This window comes from Argentina silus, assembly GCF_951799395.1.
Source record: "Argentina silus genome assembly, chromosome: 7".
Lineage (NCBI taxonomy): Eukaryota > Metazoa > Chordata > Actinopteri > Argentiniformes > Argentinidae > Argentina > Argentina silus.
The window spans coordinates 3,030,001-3,052,500 of NC_139661.1; the positions used below are offsets into that span (position 1 = coordinate 3,030,001).

A 22,500-nucleotide genomic window follows, 5' to 3' on the forward strand; every position below is an offset into this window, starting at 1 on the left:
ACGACCGATGAACTTCTGTTGAGAGGGAAGGGGAGTATGCTCGAAAGGAAGCAAACGAATAGGGAAATGTGTTAGATCCATGAACAAAACACAAGGGATTCGGTTCATTTAATCCTGGCAGCGGCCAATTATGACATTGATCACTGTAAAAAAAAAAAAAAAAAACGTGGCGTATTTCTTCTGTCTAAAAGGATGATTAGCCCTTTTGGCACAGTGCTGTGCTTTTCTTCCCTGCTGCCTCCTGTAGCGTTCGGGAGTAAATGAAAGCGTACGCTATGACTTAATTAAAGGTGTGTGTGTGTGTGGGTGTCTGTGTGTGTGTGTGTGCGCACATGCGCGTGCGTGAGATGGCTGACAGCAGCATTAGATCAGGGGAGTGCCTAAGCGCTGCAGATGTTGCACCATAAAGCTGGTGCTCCGGCTAAATCAATGCAATCTAAATCACGGCGGCGGCCCGGTGATTTAGCGGTTGCTAATGTGTGCAGAAACAGTCCTCTTTACGCATAAATCACTTGACGCATAAATCCACACCCTCGACGCCTGTGAGGAGGGCTAAATATTTTTGGGGTAAGTGCCATTACAAATCTCTTGACTTTTGTTGGGAGCGGGGTGATAATTTACACCGCAAAGAGGACATGCTGACGGATGCCTGTCAAAGGACAACCGCGCAGAGGGGGAAATGTTTAATCGAGCAGGCGAGATGCCTCTCTCTGGCAGATCAAGCACTCTGCTCAGACAGGTGGGCTGCTGTGCTGACTGATCTTTGGCCGTGTCGATAGCGATATCAATCAATCAGGTTGTATTTGTGTGGAGTGACTTTTGGAAATAACACCCTGGGGTCTTTCCATGAAGTCGCTCCTGCGCCTGTGTCGTGAGTTACTCTGCAATGACTCTCGTCACAGCGCTGTGTTGTCATGCTGTTACACAGTGATGTCCAGTAGTTGCTTTGTAATTGTAATGGATTGCGTCTGCAACAGGGGCCAGCTAGGACAAACTATAACAGGGGCTAGCTAAGACAAACTATAACAGGGGCTAGCTAGGACAAACTATAACAGGGGCTAGCTAGGACAAACTATAACAGGGGCTAGCTAGGACAAACTATAACAGGGGCCAGCTAGGACAAACTATAACAGGGGCCAGCTAGGACAAACTATAACAGGGGCCAGCTAGGACAAACTATAACAGGGGCTAGCTAGGACAAACTATAACAGGGGCCAGCTAGGACAAACTATAACAGGGGCCAGCTAGGACAAACTATAACAGGGGCCAGCTAGGACAAACTATAACAGGGGCCAGCTAGGACAAACTATAACAGGGGCTAGCTAGGACAAACTATAACAGGGGCTAGCTAGGACAAACTACACTAGGGGCTAGCTAGGACAAACTACAACAGGGGCTAGCTAGGACAAACTACACTAGGGGCTAGCTAGGACAAACTACAACAGGGGCTAGCTAGGACAAACTACACTAGGGGCTAGCTAGGACAAACTACAACAGGGGCTAGCTAGGACAAACTACACTAGGGGCTAGCTAGGACAAACTACAACAGGGGCTAGCTAGGACAACCTGCCCTGGGAGGAGAGACCTGGAGAAGAACCATTATCTAGTGACAGGATTGCCTTGGGGACCAGGCTGAAACCCTCTCAGTTCACTCAGATCACACTCTCCGAGGACTCCATCAGAAAAGAACTGACGTCACACACACACACACACACACACACACACACACACACACACACACACACAGTATCTTGGATAACTTGACAGCTTAGGCTATTCTCGGACATTGTAACTCAAAAGAAATGATGGATTGACTTCAATACAACGTCAGTGCTTTGATTATATATTCAAGCTGTCACAGTCAAAACCCCCGAAGGGATTGATTCAAAACATCATTCAAATATTTAACTGAAACAACCGAAAAGGCTACAGAAAATTCCATAGGCAATACCATTGAAATAACATCAGAAACCCAGCAGCAGGCTACCGGTTATCTAAATAACTAGACTAGTATGTCAGCACACAGCTTATCGCATTGTTTAACACTGGCCCTGACCTTTCAGTAGCCTCTTGCTAATGTAGAAGAAGCCATCTCCAGCTGAGCTCTTTGTGTCTCTTAAATAATTACTGTGGATGGAAAGACAAGTGCCTGGGAAAGAAATGTGAGGATGTGCATTAGACACCATCGGCAGCCTCTCTCTCTCTCTCTCTCTCTCTCTCTCTCTTACACACACATTCTCTCTCTCTCTCTCTCTCTCACACACACACACACACACACACACTCCCTCTCTCTCACACACACTGGGCTCTCTCTTTTCCTCACACTCCCCTTCCCCGCTCTCACCCTCTCTCTCTCTCTCTCTCTCTCTCTCTCTCTCTCCCCCCTCTCTCTCTCTTTCTCACACACTCCCTCTCTCTCTCTCCCTCTCTCCCTCTCTTTCTTCCACTCTCTCTCTCTCATGCTTTCTCTTCAAGGCTGAGGGCTCCATTTGAGACCCTGCTAGTTAGCTCCGCCGTGCCTCTCCCCTGCCTCGTGGTTTATGCATGCGCAGTGAAAAGTACCCCGGGCGACTACAGAGGGCAGCAGGGGCAAGATCCACCCTCCCTCCAGGGCCTGCGGTTCCATATCTCAGGGCATGCCCTAGCCTAGGACAAGATCCAAGAGGCCATTTACTGTACTGTAGCCAGGATGACTGGGGTGTTTTTTTTTTTTTTTATGTCCTCCCCTCCCCTCCCCTCCCTTCCTCCTCCCCTCCCCCCTTTCCTCCTCCTCCCGGTTCAATCTGGAACGGCAACAAAGCTCTCCCTGCTGTTGCCACGGCAACGCGCCCGGGTCAGACCAGTCTAGCGGTCTCTCCTGTTACTGCCTGCCTGCGTGTGTGTGTGTGTGTGTGTGTGTGTGTGTGTGTGTGTGTGTGTGTGTGTGTGTGTGCATGTGTGTGTCAACAGCAGAGAACAGAACAGAACAGAACAGAGCCCCCTCTCCAACCTCCCCCCCCCCCCCCCCCCCCACCACCCCCGGTCTGGCTCGGGGTTTGAACATGTGACAAAACATGATCCTGGTAAAGTGCTGTGGTTGTGTGTTTGTTCTCTGTGCAGCCCTGTGGCACGCTCAAACCTTCCTTCACCATTTATCTCCACATGGTCTTCATTTCCAGGCCTTTCCCAACCAAAGCTTTCCAGATGGTGTCATGATTTTGTCTGTTTTTCTGTGTGTACGTGTCATTCATGTGTACGTGTACGTGTTTATTCGTGCCAGATTGGAAGGTTGAGGCTTCCAAGGCAACGGTTTTTGTGTTCAGGAACATCACAGAGCTTTACTGCAAACAGATCTGGTGTGAATGTAGCATAAGAATGCTAATGTGCTCTGTGAGCTTCTGCCCGGGCCGGGGCAGAACAGGAACTCAGGGGGGCAATCTCACACAGAATCTCAATAAGATTCCACAGGTGTCAATCTTAATTCTAATTGATCCCACAGCTAACACATCGTGTGTTTACGAGACATGGTGATATTAATAACCATGGATTGTGGGCTGTGGCATGCAAATCGAAATTACTTTGAACTGTCAATCTAGCGCGGGGATGATGAATATTGATGTCCGCCGTGCGAGAGAGAGAGTTCAGAACCCCCAAAGATGGAAAACACCTGGTAGCGCTATTCACGTCCTTTGTTGTCAGTTTTGTCTCGCTTTGTCCCGGCAAAAAACAGCACTTCAAAGATGGCTGTCGGGGTAATGAATCGCATGACAAGTAGCCTAGTTGGGCTGTCTGGCCTCATGAGAAATTAATGTGGTGCCTCAGAGGGTGAAGAGGAGCACTGTTTCTGAGCCTCCGTGTGATGTCAGTATAATAATATTAAAGCCTCCTTTCAAAGCGGTGTCAGAGCCCACGAGCTGGGGGAGCGTTCCTTTGTCATCCCATTAAACCACCGGTACCCCGCATGTGGCTCGGAGAGAAGAACGAGGCGAGACAAGGCGAGGCGAGACAAGGCGAGGCGAGAAGGAGAGAGAGGGTTTTTTTTACGTCTGTGTTTCGATTTGCCAAAACCAGCCTTGAGAAAAAGCGTTGCTCCATGTACCTTTGTAAAATCTATCAGTGTTGTTGTGTTAGCGCTAATGTAATAGCCATCTGCTAACCCCCCCCCCTCCCCCCAAAAGAGCCAATTATTTGATTATTCAGATGGAGCTCTCCACACGGGGTGACTGGAACTGACTGTAATTTGGCCTCCGCCGGCCCGGGAACAGATGTTGAAACGTGAACCAACAGCCCCCGCCGCTGTGCCCCGTGTGTGGCTCCAAGCAGCGGCGTGTCAACCCCCCCCCTTCAGACGAGCCTCCGCTGTGATCTCAAGACTTTGTTTACCAATAGAATGTCATGCACCCAGGCCAGATGAGGCGTCTCTCCGGAGTCCCCTCTGGTTACGCCCGTACAGTAAACAGAGATGAGTCAACCAGGAAGAAGCTCTCTCGTGACGTAACAGAAGCTACTCGCTACACAAAAACAAACAAATAAACCAGCGCAAGGCGACATACTGTATTTGAATTTGACCGGAATGTGGTGTCGTAAGCTTATTAAAGCAGAAAACATAATATGATTTAGGAGTCGAGGGAGGCATTGTGCTGGCTTTTTTGACGGGATTAGAGATGACTTGAGAGTCAGTGACTTCTCCCTGCTCTGAATAAGCCGGCACTGGGAGAGAGTTTGAGTCTGACAGTTTGCCAACAACAACCCCACAACATGTTTTTCCATACATACATTAATATCCTGTTTTTCTTCTCTTTTTCCCTCTCTCTCTCTCTCTCTCTCTCTTTCCTCTCTCCCTCTCTGCTCTGCTCGTAGAAGAAGACCGGAGCCCTGAAGTCACAGGAGAGGAAGGAGAAGTGGGAGAAGCACGTGGCGAAGAGACAGAAGGATGAGGAGGAGAACGTCATGCCCGCGCCCAAGCCCGTCCCCGCCATGCCCGTCCCCACGCCCATCGACGCCCTGGAGAACGGCTTCATCAACCACGCCAAGAGGGAGCAGGAGAGGATGAACGAGAGGCTGCTGAAGAAAACCTACTCCAAGAAGAACAAGCAGGTCTGTACCACGGTTCCCCTTCTTCTTCTTCCTCTGGCAGGCCACTGCCAATGATTTGTCTCATTGCTCTGGAAAGTTCCGCCCCCCCTAGAGTGACTGCGGCCAATGTCAGTGGCCCGAGGCAGCCTGTCAGTGCAGGGCCATTTGAGTCAGAGTCTGGCACAGGCAGATGCCTCATCTATGTATTAACAGTTTGTTTAAATGGGCGGATGTTTTTATGCTTTCTGTCTGGCGGCCAGAATCCACCATTGTGCCACTGAGGATAAGAGGAAATTGGTCAGGAAGCCATGGTAAATAATGAGGCCGCAGAGAGAGAGGGGGGGCTTCCTTCTCTTACCGAAACATCTCCTTGATGAGAAGATTCCTGAAGGAAGTGAACATGGTTTTCAACAGTTCATCTCCATGATCTAAAGGAAACTCAAAAGGAATGAACACAAACTGTAGTGATGTCATGGTAATCAGCTACAGTATACTGTACAGCGTCCAAAAATGTGTCAAATGGTGTATGTAAGTGCTTATTTTAGTCCATTTGAAGTATTTTTTTGCTGATCTATGACATCCTAGCGCTGCACAATGTTATTGCACAATGATTTAAGCACAATTCAGTTGTGACATTTGGCTGTTTATAAAGTTAGTGCCCATCATCATAGAACCTTCCGAATCCCCTTCACAGGCTTTTTGGCGTCCGAGTGAAACCACCTTTCGACACATTTTTATGGAGAATTGCTCCTAGCTGTATCTGGTGTTATTTTCCCAAATATCTCTGCGAATGACGAATGTCACCACTCTGTGCTTCCGTTTTATCCAAGTATTTTTTTTCCAGACAGGCCAGGGAAGCAAAACTGGCTGCCGTGGGCCTTTTAAAATGTGCTAATTTTTGCTACAGGTGGGTAAATGCTATCCACCCAAATGCAATGGTGCGTAAAAGGCATTTATGTGCATTTACCCTTCACTACATCATGGCTCGGCTGGAAATGACTTTGTATTTAAAGTAAATCGTATTGTTCATTTCTAAAGTGTTCTTGCACAATTAGATAACAAAGCAGTCTAATGACAGTACATTTTTGCTTCAGCTACAGTAGGTTTGGTACTGTAGTTGAACCATCCAGGCTGGTGAACATTTCATATATATATATATACATATATATTTATATCCACCTTGTGTTTGCTGTGTGGGAGTATTATTATTATATTATTAACAAAAGGAAAGTAGACTCTTGAGACACACAGAGGTGATCTGTGCTGAAACTCAACACACTGCTTCTTTCAGACTGGAGTAGGAGGGTGTAGTTGACTGTAGTGGTGGAATATCCATCTCCCTGAGTTCACAGCAGTCTGCCTGGAATCCTCTCTTCTCTCTCTCTCTCTCCCTCTCTCCCTCTCCCAGTCATCTTATCACCCTCTCCTAAAGCGGCTCTTCTCTTGCCACTGGAATTCAATGCATATAAAACACCAGCGGTCCAGATGGAATCAGGTTTGATGAGAGCCTCAAAAAAATGTCCTTGGCAGCGATGTAAACTGAGGATATTATAGCCCATGTGGCTGTTTATCATCCTCTCTTCTCCCCCCTGGCAAGTTAGTTTCCTCTCTGATAAAAAAACCCCAACATACACACAGACATGCACACGCAAACACACACACACACACACACACACAAACACACACAAACACACTACTTTCATACCGGCGTAATTGTAGTGGGGAAGGCTTTGACAAGAGCAGCCATCTGGACATAAAAGACGGTGTTTATGTACATGAGCGTCGACTCCCTCTCTGCTTTGATACCAGATAGAAACGAGAGAGTGATTATACAAGCTTTAAAAGCCTTCAGCTTTTGAATAGAGAGCCCGCTTCTTGATATTCCTGCGGGTAAATACAGTCAAATACAACGCGGCCTCGTTCGTGGTAACCGTCGTGTTGGAAAACCCTATCTTTAAAGATATTACGAGGGAGCGTTTGATGTTGGCACTTGACCTGTGTGGATTTTGATTGGACGGCTGTGTATACTCCTAAGGGCCCCTCTCGCCTAAGTACCCTCACAAGTGCACTTCCAGGAGGTGTTATTGTCTCCAGTAGATAACTCCACGTGCCCCTGCTCCTCCTGCCTCGGCCATCTGGTCGCTTCGCGGAGAGCGTCGTGGTCAAGCCATACGCTCTGATCCTTGGTGACGACGTTGACGTGGACTCTCTCTCTGGTTGGTCCAAAGCCCCCCCCCCCCCCCCCCGCCCGGTGTATGTGATTGCCGCTGGGGGAAAGGAGCTGTGTGTCAGAGCAGAATTCCTCTCAGTGGGGGATCACTGACTGGATCCAATTACAACCCCAAGGAGGCCATGGGGGGGTCGTGCGTGTGTGTGTGTGTGTGTGTGTGTGTGTGCGTGTGTGTCCGTACATGTGTCTGTCCGTCTGTGCGTGTGTGTGTGTGTGTGCACGTGCACCGTGCCCCTCTCCTGGCCAGGGGGCTGGCAGCACGAGCCTCTCTCCAGTTCCGCTGCTCTCAGTCACGTACTTGTCAAAAGACATTTCAGTTGATTGGTCACACAGCTCTGTCAGTTGCTTTCTCTTTTCGCTTCACTTCAAAGTAAAAAAAAATGCCTTGTTTCGATTTTTTCGACTGCCTATGCAGATTTTCCACTACCCATGTGAGACAACTGCATCATTTTTACTCAAAAAAAATTACATAAGAAGCAGAGAGAGTATTCAGAACGACTTTACCTCGGACGACCTCGGAGCCAGTTATGAATAACACATCACGCTGACTTAGTGGAACAACAGCCCCGACATTGTACTCTACACGACACATCCAACAGCTCAGCCAGCTATCCTATTATATATGAGTCTGGGAGCAAAAATTATGTTGTGGCTTGTGTAGATGCTTGTGCACTGCTTTTGTGATGCAAACACTACTAAGCGTTTATTGACGTGGGCTTATCCTTCCAAGTCGTGTTCACTTCTCCTCTGCGCTCTACGGGTGGAGTACAATATCTCACTCATGTGACGTGGAAAAAAAAAACACCTTGACTCGTTGGCTAAAACCCTTTAGACGGCACGGCTGACCTGCGGTATCGGGTCCAGATTACGGGCCTGCGGTCCAGTATGTTTCTATCCTGTATCCTGTTTGCCCTTGTCTGAGGCACAGGCAGGATTATGTCCACGCTGCATATCGAGGTATGTTTTGAAGCACTAAGCCGGGGGGGGGGCGGGGGGGCCGAGGGGGTGCCGGGGGGGGGATCAGATTAGCCAGAGCATAGTTCAGTCCTGCTGCGGCGGCTGCTCTAATACTCTTGATAGGGGGGAGAATGGCGGGGGCCGATACGCTAAGGCGATCCCCTGACTGATACGAGGCCGTGGCCCAGGTTATCTCCACCGTCGACCCCCCCCACCCCCCACCCCCCGTCCCTCCACTCTACCTCCTCCTTCACCTCCTACCGGGCCCCAGAGCAACAGAGCAGACAATCAACCCCCCCCCCCAACCCCCTCTCCTCCTCCACCCCCCTTAAACCGCAAGGCGTATATCACTCTAATGACATCTAGGGGGGATGTCTTGGGGGTGGGGGGGGGGGTGTAATGTAGCTAAGCATTCCGGTGCTGTGATTGTGGGGTTAGGTAATGGGAAGGGCTGGAAGGGCTGGAAGTTGGTCTACTTTGGAGAATGAAAAAAGGCCTTGACTCCTGTGATTCAGGTTAACGCTGCGATTCAAAGAAGGGGATTATCGGTGGAGGCGGCCGGGGGAAAGGCTGGATGATGCCAGATAGGTGAGGTCTGCTGTGTTCACCGAGGAGGAGGAGGAGGAGGAGGAGGAGGGGAATGAAGAGAAGACAGCGATGTGTAGATAAGGAGGAGCTCTTGTACAACTTGACAGAACAATTAGTGGGCTGCGTGTAACACATACACATATGCACGAACATGCCAGAGGCTAATTGTCTCCGCTGCGTCGAAGAGCACTTGGCAGCCAATCAGTCTGTCTCCCCGTCTCCCGGTTGCATACATGTGCTACGTTAGAAAACCGCAAAGGAATTATGAAACTATGCTCTACACTAGACTCATAACTCATAGAGGAAGACAGTGTAAACTGTAATTCTATTCTATGATATAACCGGAGAATCTACTGTCATTTGGGGACAAGGCTAGACTTTTGTAGACAATGACACACGGGAAAGTATACAAAGTGTGTTATCTGACTTGGCAGGTGCAAAGACAGAAGCCAGACCTTCCAGGTGTGTTTCAGGCGTCCTCAATGAAGGCTATTTCCTGCCCAGTCAGACTGCCTAAACATACTCTAGTTTGTCTAAAGACTCTCTCTGTGGAACTCTCGGTGGACTCCATTGAGGCCCTGTTTGCTTTTAGCTGGCAGCGGGTGCTTGGGGACATCTGACGATAAGAGGGAAAAGATAAATAACAAAGCCTTCCCTGGTGTTGAAATTACAGATAATGGAGAGCTACAGTATGATAACCCCAGCCCCAGCCCCCGTCCCAGCCCCAGTCCCAGTCCCAGCCCCTGCCCCAGCCCCAGCCCCAGCCCCAACCCCTGCCCCTGCCCCAGCCCCAGCCCCAGCCCCAGCCCCAGGCCCAGCCCCAGTCCCAGCCCCAACCATAGTCCCAGCCCCAGCCCCAGCCCCAGCCCCAGCCCCAGCCCCAACCCCTGCCCCAGCCCCAGCCCCAGCCCCAGCCCCAGCCCCAGCCCCTGCCCCAGTCCCAGCTCCAGCTCCAGCTCCAGCTCCAGCCCCATCCCCAGCCCCATCCCCTGCCCCATCCCCAGTCCCAGCCCCAACCATAGTCCCAGCCCCAGCCCCAGCCCCAGCCCCATCCCCTGCCCCATCCCCAGTCCCAGCCCCAACCATAGCCCCAGCCCCAGCCCCAGCCCCAGCCCCATCCCCTGCCCCATCCCCAGTCCCAGCCCCAACCATAGCCCCAGCCCCAGCCCCAGCCCCATCCCCTGCCCCATCCCCATCCCCTGCCCCATCCCCAGTCCCAGCCCCAGCCCCAGCCCCAGCCCCAGTCCCAGCCCCAGCCCCAGCCCCAGCCCAGTTCTGGCTGGACCTCTCAGACAGACTCTCCCATCAACCCCCAGCTACATTGTCCCACATCTCCCCTGGGCTGCCACACCAGCCTCTCAGCTGAACTGATGCTCAGCGAAGGAGAGAGAAGAAACAAAAAAGCACCCCCCCCCCTAAATCAAATCACTCAGACACCCAGGGAACCCCCAGGGAACCTCTGGCCCGCTGCTCTGAGGCAGGTGAATATTGCATGGGACGGTAAAGTCATGATGAATGCTAGAGCATGTAAGGTGTTTGGCCGGGGCCTTTGTGGGTTTATACCCTCACACACACACACACACACACACACACACACACACACACACACACCCCCACCCCCTGTTAGCGTAGACTTATTGAGCTGCAGCAGGGTTGCTATTAAACCCAGCACTCCGGGACAATTAGGCCAAGGAACATCGAATTAGCAAGGTTGCAAAGACGTGCCTTGATGTTCGGGCTGATTCAGTAAAGTGCTGCTGTGGGTGTGAGCAGAACGGCTTGGAGAGGCAAGAAGCGAGCAGGAGACCTGCCCTAGGTCAAACATTTGGCTGACGGCGCTTCTGTGTTTGACTTGATTGCAGTGGCAGCCCACCAGGGGCAATACATTACCCTAGATATTGCGATTAGTGTGTTTTACAAAAAACACTCTGGGTTGACACGGTTGAAAACAAGAGTCAAAGGAGAGATCGGTAATTAAATATGCTAACCAAATGAAAGGAATCTACCCATGCAGAGGGTGAATGTAGGAGTCAAGCACATCTCATTTGAAGTACTGTATTGTATCTATCCACACGTTTTACTTTACTGAGTGAGCGTCAAAGAAAGGCCGATTTTGCAGCATGTGGATATTGCACAAGTTCATAACTGCAATATCGATCGTTAGTACGATCTAGTCGATATATTGTGTAGTTTGTACTATTTTTCAAGAAACATAATTGTTTTTTTGAGAGGAATTAGAGAGGAAGAGAATGAGTTTGAGAAAGGTTGCTGTTGCATTGATGTCAGTAATTGTTTCCTGAAATTCGGGCTTGATGACTATAGGAAGTTTGTAGCACTGGGGGCAAATGTATTTATATAGTCAGCTGACTAGTCATGACGTCTTTATTTAATATGCGAGTAAGTATGGTCTCAATTACCACATTACAACCCATGTGTCACTTGGAAACACTCCTCTCAGTGTTATAATTACACCGGCATGTCAACTGTGTCAAGATTTGAAGTCGCTGAAAATCGAAGCGTTCTGTTACCTTACAGTATGTGCAGACAGGAAACATGCGGTGTCGCCTTTGACCTCAAACAGTATCAGACAGGCACATACACACACACACACACACACACACAGTGCCAGACAGAGGCCCGCCTGTCTATACAGCTAAACATTGCCGTTTGCTTCGTTCGGAGGAAACAGGGCTACAAAGCGTTTGGGAAATGAGGCCATTTGAGTCAGCTTCTCACATTCAGCTGCCTTTCATGTAGGAGGAGAGAACTCTGCACCTTAGATTGGGTTTCCGGGAACACTCCTGTCCCCGGGCTGGCTGGCTCACTGACTGGCAGGCGTGTGAGGGTACCCTATTACATGGTATCATTTGGGCTTTTGGACGGGAACGGAGAGAGTGGTTTGTGTTTGTTAGTGGGAGTGGGGGAGGTGCCCTGCTCTAAGCCTGCTGAAAGAGGAGACCCTTATGGTTGGAAGAGCTCTTTTGTCATTAGCTGTCTGTTTTGACAAGCCCACTAAGGGGGAAGACAATAGGCAGGCTTGCATGGTCTTTCTCTGGCCAAGGGAACTGTCATGTACGCTAATACACATGACACGTGCACACACACACACACACACACACACACACACACGCACACACACGCACGCACACACACCCACTGTAGGCCTGTGTACTTGAACGTTATTATCATGTACATCGATTACAGCTTAGCGTGGGTGTGTGTGTGTGTGTGTGTGTGTGTGTGTGTGTGTGTGGGGGCGTGTTTTAATCACCGCCGTGTCCTCATTAGACCATTAGGGTCAATACCTTAATGAGATCTGCGGAGGCCCCTGCCCTGTTTTCATAGCCTGTGTCTAGGGGGCTCACAAAGCTGGACGTAAACTCAGATGGATTCCATGGGATTAGTGGTGTCACTGAAACAGATATGATCTTATCAGCTCCACAGCTCCCCCTTTTTAGCTTACTGCAGAGGCTCCGCTTGATCTATGGTACAACACCGCCCTCTGCTGTACAGGAGAGTTACTGCATGGATGTGGTTTGGGGGAGGGTAAACCAAGACATGGATATATTAACTCGTTACTGGCTGTCAGGATCCTCGGCGTCCATTAGGGGTCACTGTTCCCATTTGAAAGACAGGGACGGAGGCTTTTTTTCTCTTTTCCTCTGCCATCTTGCCAGCAGCCACGTGTGAAAGCATCTTGGAATTGTTTCATTTAGCAAAGCAGCAAAAATCCAGTGCAGGTGCCGTCGTGATGTTTCCCGCGGTGTGTAGTAACGGATGCTTAATGTGGCGACGGAATGTTGCCATAAAAACACTGTCAGAGATCACGTAATGTCTGCGCACTTCTCCTACGCTAATGTAGTGGTGATATCACCCCAGCTCATTGCATCACATCAGAAAACACAACCATACCTTCGCTAGAATTCACATTCCGTACATTCCACCCCATGTCTATCAAACCCTATTTCCCCAGAACAAGTGTACCTGGACAGATGAATGAATAAAATAACACTAGGAATATGAACACCACGAATGAGATATTTCTAGAGGTTTATGAGCTCGAATTCACCCTATATATAATATTGCATAGAAAACACCAACGTCTAGAATATGTGAACTTTAAATAGCCCGGCAATTACGGCTTCACACCGTTTATTGTTTTTTTAGTCAAATGCTATTCGTGTCAGCTCCTCGGAGCAGGCTTTAATTGTATTTTCATGTAGTATAGATCTTGGCATTTGAAAGCAGTTATATGATGACAGCTGACAAGGAGGCGGGCTAAGCGAATCAGTGCTCCTTTGAAAAAGGGGGCCGGATCACACACAATGCCACAGTCAGTTCCTGCTCCCGCTCTCCACTGCTCAGAGACTCGGAGTGTGTGTGTGTGTGTGTGTGTGTGTGTGTGTGTGTGTGTGTGTGTGTGTGTGTGTAAAATGATGTGGGATAACCCATTTGCAAAACAAAAGGGGGGGGGTAAGAATAATGGCCTGCAGACAAGAGGCGGAGAGTGTCCAGGGGGTTGGAGAGGCAGACAGGGCCCAGCTACGCCCTCCTTCTTCCCCTTGAGGACTTGGGCCCCAGATGGGGCGGGGTTCCTCTCGTTGACCCCTGTGAGGGGCGTGTTTGGGGTTGGTCCCCAGGGGGGGGGGGCGGGGACCTCTGCCTGAGGGGGGTGGTGCTCCGGCCTTTGATGGGTCTGAGAAGCTGTTGCCGCCCCCACTCCCAATATGAGCCAAACCACTTGGGCCAGTGCTAAGCTGATTACTTTTGGAACAGTAGCCTCTGTGTGTGTGTGTGTGTGTGTGTGTGTGTGTGTGTGTGTCCTGCCAGAGGCTAGGGCAGATTCCAACCGTTAACTTGTTAGTCATCTTGTTTTACCTGAGTGGTGCAGCATGGAATGCATTGTAGAACACAATCACACCTGACACATGAAGTACAGATGCTCTCCTTCTAGGTAAACTGTGCCATATGCCCCACTGTAGTTGATATGAATTGTCTATTGTTTTATTCCAGAACGGGCACATTCCATTCCTCTTCCCATGTTGGTAGTCACTCCCACGCTTGGTGATGGCCGTCTTAGCCACATCCCTGAATGAGGTGTGCAGCAGTAAATGTATTCTACAGGGTCATGAATCTGATTGGCTTTCTCGCTGTTTAATTAATGACCCAGTGGGCGTAACATAACTGGTCCTCTGAGTGGAGTCTCGGTCTGACATGACAGGAGAGCTCCACAGAGCTCCGCTGATCTCTCTCTCTACTAAACCCCCCCCCCCCCGTTGCCTCCCCCTGGTCTCGACCCCCTCCCTGAGATCTCACCACCACGGACGCACAGGAGAGGGGTAGGGAGAGCCCCCCCCCTCCCGTCTGCAGCAAGTGGTAGGGAGAGGGCTTAATACGCCTCATACCAAAAACGCATGAAATATTCAGCAGCAATTTCCCCTTTTGAAATAATACCTTGAAATGTTAATGCGTTTCCCACTGCTTGTTTTAAGTGGAGAGCATCCCCGGTTGCTGGTGTTTGCACAGTGTCGGTGTGGGCACTTAAACCCACTGCTGTCAGAGTGAAAGTAATACAGTGCTCCGGAGGATTACGGCGAGGGGGGAGGCCGCCGGGGTCAGGAGGAGAGGAGAACGCTATTCTTGGAGCCCCTCGACGCGTGCTCTGCCGAGACACAAAATGGCCATCGCCGTAATAGAATCATCATACACATGCCCCACTTTTTTTTTTTTTTACTTTTTTTTTCGCCTGCTCTAAAAATGGCCGCCCCGCAGCAGGCTACATTTTCTTCCCAGTTTCATCACTGGGGCCTCGGACACCGGCTGTATATTTCCTCATTCCAGAAAGTCCTTGGGAGTTTATACATAGCGGCAGACCATCAGGGTGTACTGTCGTATCTGCTTTCATCTGCCGATTGGAATAGTTAGTCCTATCATAACTCCAAGTATCATAACTCCGATGTGGTCTCACCCAGGGGGCGCTGTTCTATCCTGAATCCAACTAGAGCCGGTCTGATGGTTATCTGATGTGACGGTCACAGCAGATAGGTCCACGTGGATTATTGCGGTGACCGATCTCCTCTGCGTCTTGCGTCGGGAAAAAGCAGCATTGCAGTGTGGATGTGGAACCTGATTTCACGAGCCTTATGCAATATGTTGTCTCCTAAAAAAATGGAGGATGAAGGTTTAGCTACGGCCGTGCAGATCTCGATTTCTTTTTGGAGATCCGTTTTTTTTATGGGTCAGCTGGGCTTTTTGGTCAGCTGGACAAACATTTACAGACACACACACACACACACACGCACACACACATACACTTGAACACTTTTAAGTCAGATTTTCCACTCACAGTCAGATGCACAGGCTCCTTGCACATGAGCACCCTTGGCTGCACTGTTCCACTGTCTGCCCAGGCCTCTCAATCTTGACAGCCAGGCATTAAATATTAGTGACGTTTACGGCAGATTTGGAACATGGTTATTCCGGTGAGTGGGCTTGCCTTCACAGCATCACTGCCCATGGTGCCCTTTTATCTGACAAGGGCTGAGGTGGAGAGCTAGCCTGAGGGATGGCAACCTGCCTGAAAGGGCTAGCGCAACACATACACACACACACACACACACACACACACACACACACACACCTGTAAATACCAACAGTGTATGCATTGCTCAAGACATGTTAGTTTGGGTTGGACGGAGATTCATTGCGACAGGCATTCAGGTCAAGTGTCTTCCTCTCATCAGTCTTAACACCGGCAATCTCAGGAGAGAACGGCCATCGATCAGGGCCTGGGGTCCAATCATCCTGAAGTGAGAGAAGATGGAGAGAAGAAGAAGAAGGAAAAGGAGTGTTATTTTCACCTTGGTGTCACTCGCTGCATTGTCCTCACCAGCTCAATGAATGAATAGATGTGTTTCTTGTCAACACAAGAGATACTTTCTATATGGTTTATGGTTCGGCTGATCTTATAACTGCCTCAATAGAGCTACTCGAGCTGCGGTACTCTTCTGTGGGATTAAGCTAGTCTATTGTCCAATTTCTCACCCTCAATTTACGAGAATGTCAGACACAAAACACGACCACTTCACTCGTTCACGCCGTTCTTGCCTGAATGTAGCGCATCCTTGAATTCCTCGGTTTGTTTCGTTCTCTTCGTACAGTGACTTGAACGCTCTCCACCGGCTTCTACGACGGTAACGACCCGGCCTTGTCGCTCAGCCTAACCGACAGGAGAGAGTATTTAAACAATGGACGTGCTCTAATCCTATGGGCACTTAATAGTCATTACCAGAGGTGAGCCGTCATGCCAAGCCTCGGCATGTCGACGGGAGCGCCCTGACAGCCGAGGTGGCGGTGAGGGTGGGGCTGGGAGGTGGGGGTGTGATTTTTCAATTAACGCCGACTCCCGAGCGACCGGCTGCCTTCGCTCCGAACCGTGGAGAGCAGGCCCGACCTTGTTGCTATTCAGGAAGGGGCCGGTCCCACGGCTCGCTCGGCTCCTCGCCCCGCCGCCTGACAATGCCACACCACCTTTCGCCGCTGACACATCTGGCCTTTGGAGGCACGGGGAAGGGTTTCGTTGTCTCCCCCCCCGTCTACCAATGACAATGACCCACTGTGTCTCAGCTCCCTCGTCTCGTCTCACCGCGCCTCGCCTCGCCTCGCCCCTCCCCTCCCCTCCCCTCCCCTCCCCCGGGCTTTCTCCTCGGAATTGATTAGCCATAATTGGCGGGAGTCAGAAGCTGAACTCCACTGTCACTAAATAAATGTGGCTGCCGTTAATTGCGGATTCTGTGGATGTGATGTGGGGGACAGAAACACTTAGCCTGGCGGCTGACAATGGTGGATTAATTGGACCCCTCCAATGAACATAATTAGGCTGATTGTGGAGAGATAAAGCAAAGGTTTAACAAGTGGCGCTGCGCTGTCAGAGCTAAGAACATCATCTCTCGTCCCCCCCCCCCCCCCCCCCCTCCCCTCCCTCCCTCCCCTCCTCCCTCCTCTCCTATTCTGTCGGATGTGAGGGGGAGCAGAAGGACTCTGCCCTCTTCATAATTGAGGTGTATTCCCCCAACGTAGCCGGTTGATGCTCCTCGCTCCTCCACAGTGTAGGAGAGGCGGTAACCTCTGTCCTGTAGATGGGAGTTCATCACTCCTACTGAGTCTACAAACAGATAACATCAGGGGAAACGTTCCAATCAGCCACGCTCTGCAGTTCTCCTCCATTCTGTCTGCCCAGCCTTTCATTACAGCCCGGCAGTAAGAGTACAGGCATTTCCATGGACGGCTAGACAGAGAGAGAGGGAGAGAGAAAGAGAGAGAGAGAGGTCCTCAACCTGACGGGGGAGCTACTGTGCACCAAGACCGGAGGGATTCTTGACAGCGTTCCAGACCATATGAATCCAATTTGAGCCGGGTTCATTCCTGGTCCAAGTGGAAATGATTTCCAAGCCCCAGAGCATTACTCAGGCTTGGCCCCGGCCAGGGCTGGGGGCCGTGGAGTCTTCCACACTGAGGGGCCTCCTCCTCCTTCTCCGCTGTGTGGAGCTTCAGCAGGCCCGGACGCTTCTTGGACGCTGCCCAGGTCTCAAACAGAGATGAGGCCTCCACAGACAGCTTCAAAGGAGAAGTCTTTGAGAGAAGAACAATGCACTTGACAGATACATCAGCCAAGGTTAACCGCGACCGGCTGCACGTTTGCTACTAAAAATACCAAAAATGAAAAGATAAAATGAATAACAACAAATGGGTGAATCAAAGAACATGTCAGAATCTCTCAGATTCTTTCCTCCACTCAAAGGAATTTGAGTCTGACAGGGTGGGAGTTGATTTTTCTGCTGAAAGAAAGAGTGAAAGACAGACAGAATGAAACACTTTGGTTTTGATTCATTGGCTAATATTCAAACCGTATGCTCCGAAAGGACAGCGCTTCCTCCCCTATGAAACTCAAGGCAAGGTGGTGCTACAGTATGCTACTCATTTTTGGCACACTATTCAAAAGAAAGTAGATATACTGTACAATGCTTTAGGCCATTTGAAGTGTTGTTTTTATTGATTTGAACTGAACTGATCCCTGTGAGGTATTGCATCCTTAGGCTATCGTCTGAGAACTACATTACCATGTGCACACACACACACACACACACACACACACACACACACACACACACACACATAGTATAAAGTATCAATATAGTGTAGCACTCTCCAGCACATCTCTCGATTTGAAGGGACAGGAATAGCATCCATGCTGAAACCACTCATCTGTCCATTCTGTACTACCATGTTCTCCTCCGCTCCGATCTACTCTGCTCCACAAGGACGTCAAAGGGGACCTACGCTGACCTATCTTGTTGGAAAAAAAACACATCTCGGAAATGTTCCGAATACTGGAAAACATCAGTGAAAGAATAAGTGCTGTCGATACATTGTTTCCATGGACACCTGTCGTCTCCACTCCGACTTTGAACGGGAAAACGATGTACAGTTCATGACCCTGAGTGCACGCGCGCGCGCGAGAGAGAGAGTAGAAGTCAGCGAGGTTCTCTTGACAGGCAGGCAGCCTCAGGCTGAGAGGACTGTAAGGGGGTTGTAGGTTTTTAAAACCTTGACTTCTTTGCACCCTGCGCGCCTTGATGGAGAGACTTGGCCTTCCAGCGCAAAACAAGATGGAGGTCTCTGTTCGGAGCGAAGGTACCTCCGGGAGACATTTTGATGCATGATGGGTGGAATAAAAATCGACCCCCGCAGAGGCGGTTATTGGCGTTGGGGGAGGTATTGCCCTCTGGCAGGACTGAACCCAAGGCTACGCTTCTTTTCCTTCCTTCCTTCCTTCTGTCCTGCTGTGGTGAATACGAAACTCCCAGCGGTACCCTCAGAGAAAGAAGGGCCTGCTTTAAGACTCAACACATGCACAGATCCATTCCAACTCAGCTGGGCATGAAATGAAGATATAGTCTACTGCCCCCACTCCGAAACACTTACTGACCTTGACTGAATGTTTTAAAGAGTACAGCCGGATACTTTTTACGTATTTCTTTTTTTTGCATTTCCGACGTTTTTTCCGGCTTCGTTTTTATTTCTTTCGGGCGGGGGGGAGAGGATAAGATAATGCAAATAATGGCAATAGGATACGATACGATTGATAATCAATGACGTGATACTGACAGATAAAAACGATTAACCATTAAATATTGTTGATGTTTGGAAATGAATAACCGATATTGGAAAAAATAGCTATTTAACATCAGACCAAAGGACAACGTAATGTGCATTAAGAAGAACTGGTGCGGACTTTCAATCAAAGTGTTCACACAGACGAGCTGTTTGCCTTTGTGGATGCTTTGTGAACTTACAGTATAGTACTCTTTCTGATGTAGTGAAGGCTACACAAGTCCATCAGATCAGCCTGACAACCCCAGCAGCCAGCCTCAATGATTGATGCCAGCTCCCAGCAGCCCTAGCAGGCAGTCCAGGGAGGGAGGGAGGCAGGGAGGGAGGCACGTCCTGTGCTGTGGTATTCCAGTCATCAGAGGCGGGAGGAGAAGGCCGTTTAATCTCTGGGTGTTACCTTGGCCGGGGGTCGGTCCCACCTGGCCCCAGCCCGAACAGGGACGGCCAAGGGGGGGGGGGGGTGTGCCGGAGTCACGGCCACAGATTAACTTCAGTATTTATGGCCCCGGCACGTCTAATGGCAGCCTGAGAGATGGGAAATATTGCTCACTTAGCAGGATTACTGGGTGCTGTAATGCCCCAAAGGCCTGCTTTATGGCAGCCCATAAATGTTCCCGGGGAGAGAGAAGCGCCAGCATCGGATTGATTAGCGCTCGGAGGAAAGTCGATCTGTTACCCACGCCCCACCGGGGACCGCTGTGATGGATGCTTCCGGGAGGCAGCGGGGCGGGGGGGGTGGGGCTGGGGCTGGGGGGGGGGCACTTTTTTCTCAGCACCGTGCCACTCCTAGGCATCCCGGGTGACACAAGATGGAGGACCCCTATCGCTCGGGGGGGGGGGCTGCGGGAGGTTGTCAGAGCTACGGAGAGCTATGACCCGCTCCGGCGCGACCCCTCACGCCCCCGCCGGCAGACAAATGGAGGGCCGACCTTGCCACGCGCCGCCATTTAACAAAGTCCCCACGCCACCCAAGACATCAGTCATTTCTAATGGTACTGTAGACCTCCCCCCCAGGACAGTGATTTGGTTGGAGTCTGAATAAAGCTACAGGAGAGGCCCTTTTTATTTTTTATTTTGTTACCTTCATCAAGTGTCACCACTATCCCTCTCCAGGTTTTAAAGCGTTTGATTGGATTTTTTACAGCCCGACTATGGTGCATATCAAAGGAAAAGAGGGATTCGTTTATGACTGTCGAGGATAATAAACTGTTGTTCATTTCAGCGTTTGTTCTTTTTCCCCTGTAACGCGACTGAAACCAGGCGTTGGCTCTGTGGTGGCCTCAGTGTTTGCCAGCGCTGTTTCGCTAACATGTGCGTCAGTGAACTGCGTCATGACCCGACTGATTGGTGCGCGTGGTGGTTCCAGATTTAACCCCCCCCCCAAAAAAACTCAAGTGTGATTGCAATCAGCTGATAAAAGTACCACGTCTAACTACCTCTGCCATGTTTGAGTCATGGGACCGGATTTAAAAAGTCAAGGGTAAAAATACCTTGTTCAGGGGGGCCTACTCAGTACTATAACATCCAAAACTGTCCTGGTGTCCTGAAGTTGGATCGATTTCCTCCGACATGGGGTGTTGTGGTAGGGTGTTGTGGTAGGGTGTTGTGAGAGCCCTCTAGCCCTCACTCTTTCTCTCTCTCTGCCTCCCTGCAGTTCTACAGTCTCTCTGTCCCCCGCATACCTGCTCCGTGGTGGACTGTGGCTGCCCTCATGCAGGGCTTTCAGTAGTTGAGATATTTTCCAGATGCTTGGCTCAGAACACTGAGTGCTTGTGTGTGTGTGTGTGTGTGTGTGTGTGTGTGTGTGTGTACGTACACTCGTACGTGTGTGTGTGTGTGTGTGTGTGTGTGTGTGTGTGCGCACGCTCGTACGTGTGTGTTGTGTGAGAGTGATACCTGTGAGCCGCCATCTCCAGTTTTATTGCCCGTCGCGGAGAGAGTGATGAAAGCGCTCCTCAAAATGGCCTACCTGTCGACGGACCCCAGCTCCCAGGATTTATTGGTACGTTTATCTCAGGTTTCAACAAAAGCGAAACTCTTTTATGTTATTTAGGAGTTCAGCTGCTCTGGGGGAGCTCAGGCTTTCATTTGGATGCAGTTTTTCCATCCCCGTACATTTGCTATTGGATTACCACCACGACCGCATCGACAGGTGTTTTCGCTTTATCTTGAAAAAAAAACAGAAAAAAAAAAAAACCTCTCCTGGCGTTAAAAAGTCAGCTTTTGTGAATTCATCTGGTGCTCCCTCACTCAGACACATTTAAATACAGGTATCACCACAGCGCCTATTGTCCTTGTAATTAACATACCCCGCAATGTTTTGTAGCGAAGCCAAGCGGAGGCTGGAGGCCGCAGGCTGCGTCTAGTTCCTCTTGTTGAATGAGGAGAAGGCGGCGGGGGGGACGGGGGGGATGGAGGGGTGGGGGGGGGGGGGGGAAGAGAGCTGCCGCCAGATAAGACTGATTACAGAGCTTATCAGATACATAAAGATAATTATGGTAGTAATGTAAATGGAAAAGCAGTCTGCGCAGAGATAACAGGCCTCTCTCGGCTGTAAAAGCACTGCAGTCGATGGCACGATAGCAGGACCCCGGGAGTGTTTGGGTAATACAAAGCAGGCGTATCATGAAGTTAACGCACCGCAAACCAGAAGGACATGGAAGAACAACCCCCAGCGGGTCAACAGGCCAGCGGGTTCCACTGGGGTTGTAAAAGATGGTCGCCCGATCTGATAATCATAACAATATAACTCTCTTTATCAAAGCCTCATGTTTAGACCCTGTAACTAGGCACACTATTGTGATAGTGTCATTACGACACGGCAGTCATGCAATGTGTGCTTCCTCTTATCTCCTGTCTCCACTTATCAGCAGTGGAAGAAAAAGGAAGAAAGGGCAACCCTGCTGGAATTTAGAAGCGCGGAAGCCATTTTCTTTTCCATCATCGTACGTCTTTGAAGGGGAGTGACGGCACAGTGGACGCTGCTGTTGTTGTTGTTGTTGTTGTTGTTGTCTTTTGGGCTGGCATGCGTCGGGTGGCCAAGATGTCTCCCAGGTAGACTGCCACCCTCCACATGGCAGACCAGACCAAACCAGACTAGACCAGGCAAAACCAGGCCAGGCCAGGCCAGGCCAGGCCAGGCCAGACCAGAGACCAGGCCAGACCAAACCAAACCAGACCAGAGCAGACCAGACCAGACCAGACCAGACCAAACCAGACCAAGCCAGGCCATACCAGGCCATACCAGCCCATACTGTGATCAGAGAGACTGGGTTCGTGGCCTCTGTCACGGGGAAGAGCAGGGGGGGGGATGGTTCCCTGTGGCCATGGGGGTCCGGTTCATCCTCCTTTAAGACACATTATCACGGGTCACTGACTGCACGACTCCCTCCCCTCTCCTGTGTAGCCTCATCTGTCATTAGAGGGGCGCTCTGTGAGAGTAACTACTCCCCACACTCCCCCCCCCTCCCCCCCTTCATCTAAAAAGCCTGGAGAAC

The 22,500-nt window shown here is 50.3% G+C and overlaps 1 protein-coding gene across 8 annotated transcripts in view; it reads left to right on the forward strand.

The window, feature by feature from the left end:
- The window catches only part of fbrsl1 (fibrosin-like 1), a 233,861-nt gene that overhangs the window by 44,558 nt on the left and 166,803 nt on the right, over positions 1-22,500 (forward strand). For all 8 annotated transcript variants that reach the window (XM_083673510.1, XM_083673504.1, XM_083673508.1 and 5 more), the window contains exon 2: positions 4,840-5,076. In XM_083673510.1, the coding sequence (XP_083529636.1) occupies positions 4,840-5,076 (237 nt within the window). The remainder of the gene's footprint in view (positions 1-4,839; positions 5,077-22,500) is intronic.